Source organism: the organism of the source record quoted next, unplaced genomic scaffold, assembly GCF_019419815.1.
Source record: "Pyrus x bretschneideri cultivar Hongxiangsu unplaced genomic scaffold, Pyrus_bretschneideri_v1 Contig57, whole genome shotgun sequence".
In the NCBI taxonomy this organism is placed as follows: Eukaryota; Viridiplantae; Streptophyta; class Magnoliopsida; order Rosales; family Rosaceae; genus Pyrus; species Pyrus x bretschneideri.
The window spans coordinates 113,987-126,593 of NW_025999795.1; the positions used below are offsets into that span (position 1 = coordinate 113,987).

The 12,607-nt window shown below is 36.0% G+C and overlaps 2 protein-coding genes across 2 annotated transcripts; both read left to right on the plus strand.

Moving 5' to 3' along the window:
• The first annotated feature begins 5,603 nt into the window (after window positions 1–5,603).
• On the plus strand, window positions 5,604–7,206 carry LOC103933319 (sorbitol dehydrogenase). Its single transcript, XM_009343010.3, has 2 exons — window positions 5,604–5,873; window positions 6,015–7,206. Exons 1-2 carry the CDS (start codon window positions 5,744–5,746, stop codon window positions 6,989–6,991), a joined length of 1,107 nt encoding a protein of 368 aa, XP_009341285.2. The 5' UTR covers window positions 5,604–5,743; the 3' UTR covers window positions 6,992–7,206.
• Window positions 7,207–11,029: 3,823 nt separating this feature from the next.
• LOC103933318 (sorbitol dehydrogenase) lies at window positions 11,030–12,607 on the plus strand. The gene is made up of 2 exons (XM_009343008.3): window positions 11,030–11,347; window positions 11,477–12,607. Exons 1-2 carry the CDS (start codon window positions 11,218–11,220, stop codon window positions 12,451–12,453), a joined length of 1,107 nt encoding a protein of 368 aa, XP_009341283.2. The 5' UTR covers window positions 11,030–11,217; the 3' UTR covers window positions 12,454–12,607.

The following is a 12,607-nucleotide window of genomic DNA, read 5'->3' on the forward strand; positions in this document are numbered from 1 at the left end:
CAGTTCCAATGACCCATGGGATATCCAGCAAGAGAGAGATAAAGGTCTCCAATGAAGGAGGAGGATTCTCTCCCTTCCAATCTCTCTTCTCTTCCCTTCCCTCCTCTTCTATTTAAACGGTTACAATTAAACCACGTTATCATCTTGTATTGATTTTTTAGAGAGAAAGAAAGACAAAAAGAAAACTATGAGAGAAAGAGTGAGAAGAAGATAAGAATAGGAAATGGGAGAATCGTACTCTCTCTTAATTTGAATCGGTCTTGCCCTCACTATATTTTCATAACCTTAGGAAAATGTAATTTCTCTGCTCCAAGTCAGCTGCTTCCACTTGTTTTTGTCTTCCACTTTGATCAAAGAGTATGAGTTTTATAAGTTGCAACTTGCAAGTGACTTTATTCCTGTCGTTTATATATATATATATATATATATTTGCTCTACATCATCAATACATTGACATCATAAAACTACAATATGCCTAGTCATTTTCTTATCAAATAAATAATTTCATAAAATAAACTCCAACGTTACATTAAAGTCGTCTGCAAGACCAAAACACACACTAAGAGTTCAACAACACAAAACTATTGGGAAAGACAACCACATCAACTAAACAAAACTAGCGCATAACCAAAACTAATTTTAATCACTAACCAAGCCCAAGAAACCCAAAACCTTAAAACAACCCATAAATATCTAAAGCAAATTGCCGCCAACAAACCAAGGACAATTAGTTGAGCCAGGTGCAATGGTGCAAAAAAGTCTGCCCAACAACCCTAGTCATCGGCCATCCAGAAATTAAACCTAAACGTTACCTCATCTTAAACTGTCATTATGTTTTTCACATTACCAAACGTCAATGAGAAGAGAGGGTCTTCTATACGGCACCCGGAAGCCGGTGTTTGTAAGAGAGGGTGAAACCAAAAATGGGCCAAAATGAGCATGAAAAATTAGGAAGGATGGAGTAGGTGAGTGTTGTTTGTGTATGGAGCGACACATATATACACGTGGTCCTGTTACTGAACCTCATAATTTCTCTAATGAAAAAGCCATTTGAATCACCAATAAAAGTTCTTTAAAAAGAAAAGGCTAACAAGAGTAGCATATTCCACCTTATATAAATTGCACCATTCAAGTTATTGCTTAAGACTTTTGACTTCAATTTCTCATAATGATGCAGTAAGTCTCATGCGTATAGGAACCATCAAATATATTTAAGGGGTGTGGTCAAACTCGGATTTGAGAGGATTTTAAAAGACTTTAAGATCCTAGTGTAATCAATTAAAAGATTTTAGAGGATTTTAGAATCCATTAAAATCTAGGTGTTGTCAATTAAAAGATTTTAAAGGATTTTAGAATCCATTCAAATCTAGGTGTAGTCAATTAAAAGATTTTAAAATCCATTCAAATCTAAGTGTATTAAAAAAAATTAAGATTTTGGAGGATTTCAATAAGTTGTGGATTTTGTGGGATTTGAGAGCTATAACCAATACTAAAAAGAATCCAACCTCACCCCCTACGATTTCAAATCCTTCCACCACAATCCATTCAAATTCTTTAAAATTCATATGAATTTTGTAGGAGTCTTTAATCCTCTTAAATCGTATAAAATCTATCATTTTTAAAATCCTTTCAAATCTTAGTTTGACTACACCCTATATAAATTAAATATTCCACCTTATATAAATTGCACCATTCAAGTTATTGCTTAAGACTTTTGACTTCAATTTCTCATAATGATGCAGTAAGTCTCATGCGTATAGGAACCATCAAATATATTTAATTGAGTTTTAGAGCAACACAAATAATTAAGTAGTCATTTAAGAACATTTTAAATATTTTTGGGGTAGATCAAAAGTCCAATTCGGACTAGAGTTTTATTGTGTTATATTCCTTACAAATATATGTACTTAACCTTTGAGAAAGGAGACTTGAATGAATTAAAATATCATTTGCTTAGTGCAATCGAAGTGAGTTGTTTCTTCTTCTAAAATCAAGTGTGAGACTTGATCGTGTCGAGTAAATCCACAATTAGCAACATGAGTGATTTTCGTTACCCTTGGTTGAGTGATTCCCAAGTATCTATCCCCTGTTCTTTCTATTTTCCTCGGTCCTTTGGTTCTTTCCTGCGCCACATAAGTACTTTTGTCTATACAAATAGATCACTTTCGCTACATCTTGAGAAACTTATCTCACACTGTTTTAATTAGGGAAAATAGGATCAAAGGCCAATGGAAGATGGTGAGCGCACTCCTTCGGCAAATCTAACCCCACATAACATATGCCTTGAAATAAAATAAAAAATAATTAATTGATACCAAAATCACGATAACCCGTAGTAATTCTTTTATCAAAATAAATAAAGATAAACTTCAACATGACATCAAAGTTATTTACAAGATGAATACACACCAACCAAAAGGACAACATCACACTCACAACAGGCAACAACCTCATCGACCACTAAATATCAAACATAACCGAACGAAGCTTAATCAGTAACCAAGCTCAAAGAACCCAAAACCCTAAAACAACTGATAAAGCTAAAGCAAAACAACTATGGCCACCATTTGAAAAGAGTGCCGGCATCAAACTCGCTGCATCTAACTGAGAAGATTTTGTGTAACATCGGGAATCATTCAGTCCAATAACCCTTGTCAGATTTAGATCTAGGTGATCATTTCGTGTTTATCGTGTTTGTGTTATTTTCGTGACATACCTGATATCTAAACAGAACGTGTCATGTCAAATCCGTTAATTAACGGGATGATCCAATGATGACTCGATTATTTAATGTGTTGATCCTAAATCCGATATTTTCATGTCGAATTAATGGGTCGTGCAACAAATTCTTAGGTCTAGTCAAATTATAGTCATCGGCAATTCCCTAATTAAGCATATTCCAAAAGGAAAAAAAAAAAAAAAAACTAATATATGAATATCTACATATTAAGGTATATTCCACCTTAATTATAAAATTGCTCTATTCCAGGTTACTATTTAGACTCAAAGTTGCTCTTAAACACCTTCGACTAAACAAAGAGTAATGTTAGGAGGAGATTAAATTTTAGAAATTAAAAGACATGGAAGTTGATGATTGATTTATTACTTAAGCGTTGATAGACGTGCTCATTTCTGTTAGACACATTATTTAGTTTGCAATTTTAGTCTCCAAATTTAATCTCCTTAACATTACTCATAAACAAATAGATTACTCTGGCTACTTCACTAGAAATTTCATCCAAAACTAATTTAATATAGAGCCTCCTGAGCAAATCACACGGATTGTTGGATTTTGATCAAACGACTACAATTATTATAACTTTCAGAAGACTTCCTGTTTGTAACTGTTGAATCAAAATTCAACAGTCTATATGATTTGCTCAAGAGGCTCAGCCTCTTAAGCTTAAGAGGGGATCCACTCCCTTTAATATATTTCCACTTTGTTAAAATAAGATCAAACCCCAATGGAAGATGGTGAGCACACTCCTAGGGCAAACCTAACCCACATATATCATTAGCCATGGAAATAAAGAAAAAAACTTGTATAAACGAGGATCGTTCGTTTCATGCATGTTGGATAATGCATGATTACAAACAGTTGTTTCCTACGCGTAGCTGACTGTATATCGGCGTGGAGTCATCATCCCTGTCCCATTGCTGTTACTGTTCGCTGGAGGAGATCGGGATTCGGGAGGTATCCAATTATTGACCGTTCTACTACAACTACTACGGCTATTTTTGACTTGACACGCTGCATATGTTAAAAATCTTTGGGGACCAGTTGCAAATTCAGCGGTTGCAAAAATATATCACACATATTTTTGACGTGGAAACTAGTCACTTGATGTATGATGCTTGCCAGAAAACATATAGGCTGGCAACCACAGAGACAGAGAGAGTGACCATCTAAATTAACCTAGCAAACTTTGAGAGTCCATCTTTTTTTTTTTTAATTAAATTCTATTTTTGTCGGTAATTTATGTGAAATAATTAACATTAGATAATTAGGATTAGGATGTAATTTTCTTTGCCGGTAATCAGACATTTACAGACCCAAGAACAAGAAGATAAATCTAAGCAATAGTTGATTTGGGACAGTGCCTCATTCACTTAGGGATTTTCAAGTATCAACCAGAACATAGTATGTGGCAAGATTCTTAGTTGTTGAATCCTTAGCTGTTAAATGTTTGGATGCACATTCAATCGTTTATTTTCATCGTCTATGATATGTGGGGGTTTATTATAAAATTTTCGCACCCAATGCATCCACCTCATAGGTAAATCTATTTGACCTCCTAGATATGATTGGGGTATGCTCACACTAAAAATTTCGTTTCTTAATCATGATCTAAACCTCATTTGAATTGAAAGTCTTAGATTGAAGACCAAGATAAATTGTTTTTTTTTTTTTTTTTTACTTTTTATATAACTGTATCTAAATCAAAACGCCCCTTTTAATTTTCTTATGCGGCAAGTAATCCGAAGTTCTCGTAATTTTTGAAGGTTTCCTATTCAAATGTAAAGATTATTAGGGCAAGTATTTGATAATCAACTATTGAATAAGGATTTGCTTTTTGGGTAAAAAAGTAAATGAGATTTTATCCGATATGATCCCTTGTACCAAGGCAGGTAATTACATCAAATGTGTTTCTTTTTGAGTTGCAAAGAGCCCCAATCCTAATTTATCCTTTAAACCTACCCAACTACAAATGGAAATTAAATAATTAAGATGTGGGACCACAACGGACGGTTGCTACGTGAATCTGACTCTGCATGTCGTGGAATCGATTCAGCAAATGCATAATATCCGTTCATGCCGGCCCACACCTCCACTTTTCGTATCTTGTGACTTCGATTCGGCTGTTTCCGAGAAGCTCGTAAATATCAATCCACAAATATTTATGCAGTTTGAAAAAGAAATTGTTATTAACAGTTTAAAATTTTCATTCTACACTTCAAATTTTTTATATTTGAAAAGAAAAATACATTTATGCAGAATGTAGAATGAGATTTTTGAAATGTCAATAACACTTCTCTTAGAAAAAGAGAAATGCTAATAAAACTCTTTCAAAAGCAAGAATTTTCATGAACTTTTTGTATCTCATATATTTTATAATATTTTATAATGTTTCTGTATCTCATACATTTTGTTATGTATAATATTAGTAGACCAGTTTTATTTATAGATAATATTTGTAAAGTATGTGATATGCCACAAATAATGAAAAGTATGTTAATTATCATTTAATATTTCATCATCAACAAATACGTTATATAATTTATAATATATAATATAAATAACGTCATCATATGTAAAATACTCATTTTCTTGTAAATAAAAAGTTCTGCAATTATACCAATAACAATTGGATTTTTCTTTTTACATTTTAGAGGACTTATTTCTTCCGTGTCAAAATATAATTTACAAAAATAATTAACGGCTCAGATCCTTGTTAAATGGTAATGGATACTTCTCCTTTTCCCTAAAGTAATTGGATAATACAGTTGGTTTTGGATTATCCTAATTATACATGGCTGTACAAGGGCAACTTGACCAAATAACACTCCTCCAAACTCATATAAATACCATCCCGCATCCACTCTATTTTACATCAACAAATCAAACAAGTCCGTGTATTCCGTGTATTCTGTGTCTTCTGTGTCCATTTTATTTGGAGACGAAGAAGTTTGTGTCCTTTAAACACAGATAAACACCCTAGAAAAAACCAGAGAAGAGTAAAAAATGGGCAAGGGAGGCCAATCCTGCAATGGCATGATTAGAGATGTCAAACCTGTTGAGCAGGAAAACATGGCTGCTTGGCTCGTTGATGTTAACACCATCAAGATCCTACCTTTCAAGCTCCCCACTATTGGTAATAATCTCTCTCCTTTTTAATTTCGTTGTTGTTCTGTTCGGTTTTCAGTTTCAGTTTGCAGTTCTATATTTTTTTGGTTTTCTTGGATGTATAGCTAACTTGTTTTTCACCTATTTTGTTGGGATTTCTTTATTTTAGGACCGAATGATGTTCAAATTCGAATTAAGGCTGTCGGCATTTGCGGAAGTGATGTTCACTACCTCAAGACCATGAAATGTGCGGATTTTGAGGTTAAAGAGCCGATGGTGATCGGACATGAGTGTGCTGGGATCATAGACAAAGTTGGGAGCGAGGTGAAGCATCTGGTGCCCGGTGACCGAGTGGCGGTTGAGCCCGGCATCAGCTGCGCACATTGCCAGCAGTGCAAAGGAGGCCGCTACAATCTCTGTCCCGACATGAAGTTTTTCGCCACCCCACCGGTTCACGGTGCCTTGGCTAATCAGATTGTGCACCCTGCAGATCTGTGCTTTAAATTGCCGGAAACTGTGAGCTTGGAGGAAGGGGCAATGTGTGAGCCCTTGAGTGTTGGGGTTCACGCTTGTCGGCGAGCCAATGTTGGTCCTGAAACAACTGTTCTGATCATCGGCGCAGGGCCTATTGGTCTGGTCTCAGTTTTGGCCGCTCGTGCTTTCGGGGCACCAAGAATTGTTATAGTGGATATGGATGACAAGCGTCTAGCGATGGCGAAGTCTCTCGGGGCTGATGACACCGTCAAAGTTTCAACAAAAATGGAGGATTTAGATGATGAAGTTGCCGAAATTAAAAAAGCCATGATCTCCGAAGTGGATGTGACCTTCGATTGTGTGGGTTTCAACAAAACCATGTCGACCGGCCTCAATGCTACTCGTCCCGGCGGAAAAGTCTGCGTTGTCGGAATGGGACACGGCCTGATGACGGTGCCCCTCACCCCTGCTGCTGCTAGGGAGGTTGACGTTGTTGGAGTTTTCAGATACAAGAACACATGGCCGCTTTGCCTCGAGTTTTTGAGGAGTGGGAAGATCGACGTGAAACCGCTTATCACGCACCGTTTTGGTTTCACAGAGAAGGAGGTGGAAGAAGCGTTTGCAACCAGTGCTCGTGGGGGTAATGCCATCAAAGTAATGTTCAAATTGTAAAGTCAATGACAAGTTTTGTTTATCAAATTCTTCGTAGAATGTAGAGGGCGGGTGAGGGTGGGCGGCGGTGGGGCTCGGGATGGGGATTTTGGGGGTGGGGGGTGGTTTGTGGCCGGTGGTTGTAAGGAGATATTATTATTTAGGTCATCACAATAAGCACGTTCCATTCCATTGTATGGTTTTTTAAGTAATGACAGTATTACTTTTCGTGGGCTTCTCGTTCTGTTTGTTTTGTATATTAGGACTCCTTACCTATTTACTAATAATTCGTTTGAATGTGTTTTTAAAATGGTTGAAAGCGTTTTTAAAGAAAATATTTTTGGATGACAAAAGCACTTAAAAGTGCTTTTTCAGGATTTACTTACATTTTTATTAAAGATTGGTTTTAAAAATATTTTCACCAAAAACGTTTTTAGTTATGTTAAAAATATATCCAAACGAGCTTTAGCTCAACCTTTGAAATAGAGTGCATTAGATCCATTTTAGTGTCCTATTTTTTCATCCACGGTATAATCCGACTGACCATATATAGTGGAAAAAAAATTAAAATGTTATTTTGCCACCCCATTATTACCAAAAGCGAGATATGCCATGGTTGGTCCCCAATAATTGTGGGCATTGAACGAAAATGCCACAGTTGTTAAGCCAACGCCTCAATATTCGTCGCTATAGCTTAACTTTTAAATAGTTTTGTGGAACAGTAGGAAAAGAAAAATATCCCCATTCTTAAAGCATCTTACCTAACAGGCTAACTCCTTTGCTAAACCTAATACTCTTGAGCAGTTTTTTCTACCTTGCGCATTACCCACATGCGCATACGTTGCTCATCAACTTCTAAAACTCGATCACGACCACTTGTTTTCATTTAAAAAAAAATGAAGGGTTAAGATTTAATTAAGTGAGCTAATGCTCAATTTCTGCGCATGTAGGTGATGATGCGCAGGAGAGAAATTGTACTCATGAAAGCAAATTTTTGTTAGGCTTTTAGGGATGCCAAAGGAAGAGATCTAAGACTCTAAGTTGCAGTTCATGTTCGACAAAAAAAATCTATGGATGGAATTATGCAACAATAAGAATATAAGATGGTGTTAGGAATGTGCAACTGGACAAAATGAAATATCTTAAAGCAAAAAGGCTTGACATGGACTCAAAATTTAAGTGCAAAAGAGCTATTTTATTAGTGGAGGGGATTTTTAATATGTGACATGGCACAACTAGAACAAAAATAAAACCTCGTCAAGAGAAGAATGATGGCGGGATTTAGACCGGAATTACTCGTAAAGCGGCATAGACCACTTAAAAGTGAAGATTTAGGACAATTTTGAACAAAGTTTTTGGGAGGACTAAAGTATAGGCTAATTTTGTTGTAAACATAATCAAACTCAAGTGTAAGCTAGTGAATCTGCTTAATTGTGACCACAGACATAGTGAAATTTTCAATATCCTCTCCAGGCCTGAAATGAGTGGATAACCGTAACTTACCACCATTTATCTTATTTTTTAACAAAAAAATAAAAAATACAATATAGAGTAAGCTTATTGACCTGTTCAAGTGACTTTACTCACATCTACTATAAACCCTTCATTCAACACATATGACCAGTTGTTGCTGAGGCGGGTTTGAGTGTGTATTGCCGTGGCATTCGTTATCCGACTGTTATTATAACTAGGGTTCGAATTGTTGACCGTCCAACGGCCCTCTGACGTTCATACTCCACTTCGAAGAAACTTCGTCACTGATCTTTGATGCGCCTGAAAACTAGCTAGGGTTGGCAACACAAAGCCCCAAAGGACGGTTAATCTGACGGTTATTATTTAATGAGTTTTCTTTGGTCCTTGGGATGTTCACTTTGCAACATTTATGAGTAATTTAGTCGTTTGACAATTTAGTTTGCCGACCAAAAAAATTGATAAATAGATCATCCATTTTTATTTGATAAACTTCATATTTATACCATTTGCTAAAATAAATAAGACTAACTTGCATTTTTAAATGGTGGTCAGAACAAGGTTGAAATGTTTCTGTGAGTCTTCTTAGCCTACAGAATAATGGTCTGCTATGACAAAACCACCAACTAGTCCATTTTAAAAAAATATATATTTTTTTTTAAATAGTAAATTATGTTGATTGATTTTAATCAATGCGTCCTAAATTCAAACACTACCATCTTCTCAAAGTCTAAATGAATTTAGTGGTCAAAATAAATAAAAGATTTATTTGATGGATCCCACATATCAAATGAGTTTTTTTTTTTCTTCTCAACATCAAATGAGGTAATTACTCCAATTATGTTTGTTTCTTGCGACCCTAATCTTAGTTTATGATCAGAATTGCCAAACTATCTACCCAAAAATTGATTCGACGTGTCCCCACTAGAGGGGTAAAGAGTATGTTTGCTACATCAATCTGACTCTGCATGTCGTGGAATCCATTCAACAGTCCCTAATATCCGTTGATTATTTGTTTAGGTGCGCCCCTACACCGATGGTTAAGTTTCAACTTAGTCTCTCAAATATTACGAGTTTGAGACTTCATTATGACCAATAATTGTGTGACAATTTATATTTATTAGTATTATCATATAAAAAAATATAACGCAAGAGAGACTTTGTTTTATAGATTATATTTAAATGAGTAATGCAAGATAAATTAAATTTGTAGATTAAATGATATGTCGCTAATAAAAAAATGAAATTTTCATAAAAATGGCTTGACCTAAATTTATTTTAACAAAAAAACCATGTTATAGCTTTTTTAATGAAAAAGACTTAAATTTTAATGAAAAACCCTTAAACTTTAATATAAAAGATAAAAAATAATTTAGATTTTAATGAAAAAGACATAATTTTAATATTAAAAAATATTTAAAATAAAAACTGACGCACGGGACCTGCGCATCTCACACATACTGTTTATGAAACTTACTATACTGTTTATCAAACTTAACGGTACTACACTATTTCTGAAACTTACTACATTGTTTATGAAATTTACTACACTGTTTATGAAATTTACTATATTGTTTATGAAACTTAACGGTACCACACTATTTATGATATTTAACAGTACTACACTGTTTATGAAATTTACTACACTACTTGTGAAACTTAACGATACGACACTGTTTATGAAACTTAACGCGCACTAGGCACACATGTTTTTATTTTATGTTTTTTTTCTTTTTGTCCTTATCATTAAATAATGTTATTAGATGGTTTTTGGTTAAAATGCAAAGTTTTGAAGCCATTTGCATTAATTTTCCTAAAAAATAAGCATGTTAATCAACACTTAAGTAATAATCCAATCATCAACTTCCAAGTCATTTTGGTTTACACAATTTAATCTACAAATTTAGTCTCCTAACATTACCCCATTTAAATTATCTCTTTAATAATCGTAAGGCTCATAATACAAATAAGTTTCTACCTCCAACAAAGAGATGGAGCATTTTCCAAACAAACTCGTAAAATCTAAGTTTAAAATTTTATTTGTGGTTTCAAAATTACAAATTGGTTAGGCTTCTGAGATTGAGAACCGCATCTCAGCCAATTACGTGCGATATTCCAGATGTAGACCAAAGTTTCGTTCTAAAGGAGATACCACTCCCAATTTCAACAAGACACACTTATATCCAAATGTGTGATTGTAACCAATGAGGGTCACATTTCATAAACAAATTACCTATCCATTCTACAAACGATGTTGTTAGGGGGTTAAATTATTAAATATTAGGGAGGGAAATCGGAGGGAAACGAAACCGCACTAGAATGCATAGGCATTATTGATTTCCACCGCTGCAAAGCATCATATGCGATTATCATATTATTATGTGTGTTATTAATTTATGTATTATAAATATTAGTAGATTATATTGCTAATATGAGTGTACAGCAGGGATTAACAAGTATACACACATGTCATAACAATAATTTATATATAACAACGTGACAATGAAACTGGACAATTCAAAATATGTATAAATAAATCAAGTTGCCTAGTTTTATACAGCTGTGACAACCACAACCAGGTGACCTTGTACCTTCACAGGCATCCTAGATTAATATAAGTACCACCCAGTAGCAACGCTATTTCCATCAAGAAATCAAAGTAATCTGTGCATTCCGTTTATTCTGTGGCTTCTGTGTCTATTTTATTTGGAGAAGAAGTAGTCTGTGTCTTTAAAACACACAAAACACTTCAGAAAAAAACAGATAGTAGTAAAAAAATGGGTAAGGGAGGCCAATCCTGCAATGGCGTGGTTAGAGAAGCCAAACCAGTTAAGCAGGAAAACATGGCTGCTTGGCTTGTTGATGTTAACACCATCAAGATCATGCCTTTCAAGCTCCCCACTATCGGTATTAATCTGTCTCCTTTTTTGAATTTAATCGTTGTTCCGTTCAATTTTCAGTTTTTAATTTTCTGTGTTGTCTGTTGTATTAGCTAACATTTTGCTCCCCTATTTTGTTGGGATTTCTTTATTTTAGGACCGAATGACGTTCGAATTCGGATAAAGGCTGTCGGCATTTGCGGAAGTGATGTCCACTACCTCAAGACCATGAAATGTGCGGATTTTGAGGTTAAAGAGCCAATGGTGATCGGACACGAGTGTGCTGGGATCGTAGACAAAGTTGGGAGCGAGGTGAAGCATCTGGTGCCTGGTGATCGCGTGGCGGTTGAGCCCGGTATCAGCTGTGCACGGTGCCAGCAGTGCAAAGGAGGCCGCTACAATCTATGCCCCGACATGAAGTTTTTCGCCACCCCACCTGTTCATGGTTCATTGGCGAATCAGATTGTGCACCCCGCGGATTTGTGCTTCAAATTGCCGGAAAATGTGAGCTTGGAGGAAGGGGCAATGTGTGAGCCCTTGAGTGTTGGGGTTCATGCTTGTCGGCGAGCCAATGTTGGTCCCGAAACAACTGTTCTGATCATCGGAGCAGGGCCTATTGGTCTGGTTTCAGTTTTGGCTGCTCGTGCTTTCGGGGCACCGAGAATTGTCATTGTCGATATGGACGACAAGCGTTTAGCCATGGCAAAGTCTCTCGGCGCTGATGGCACCGTCAAAGTTTCAACGAAAATGGAGGATTTAGATGGCGAAGTTGCCAAGATTAAAGAAGCCATGGAATCCGAGGTGGATGTGACCTTTGATTGTGTGGGTTTCAATAAAACCATGTCCACAGGTCTCAACGCCACTCGTCCCGGCGGCAAAGTCTGCCTTGTCGGAATGGGACACGGCATGATGACAGTGCCTCTCACTCCTGCTGCTGCTAGAGAGGTTGATGTTGTTGGGGTTTTCCGATACAAGAACACATGGCCGCTTTGCCTCGAATTTTTGAGAAGTGGGAAGATCGATGTGAAGCCGCTTATTACACACCGGTATGGATTTACAGAGAAGGAGGTGGAAGAAGCCTTTGCAACAAGTGCTCGTGGGGGCAACGCCATCAAAGTCATGTTTAATTTGTAAAGACAGCTACATGTTTTGGTTAACGAATTCTTATTAGAATGTAGAGAAGGGAGGGGGGGATTATTTACATGTCATAACTCAATAAGCAAAGTTCCATTTTTTTTTTTATTCTGTTACGATGAAGCTTAATAGAAACCGCTTACTCATTTACCAA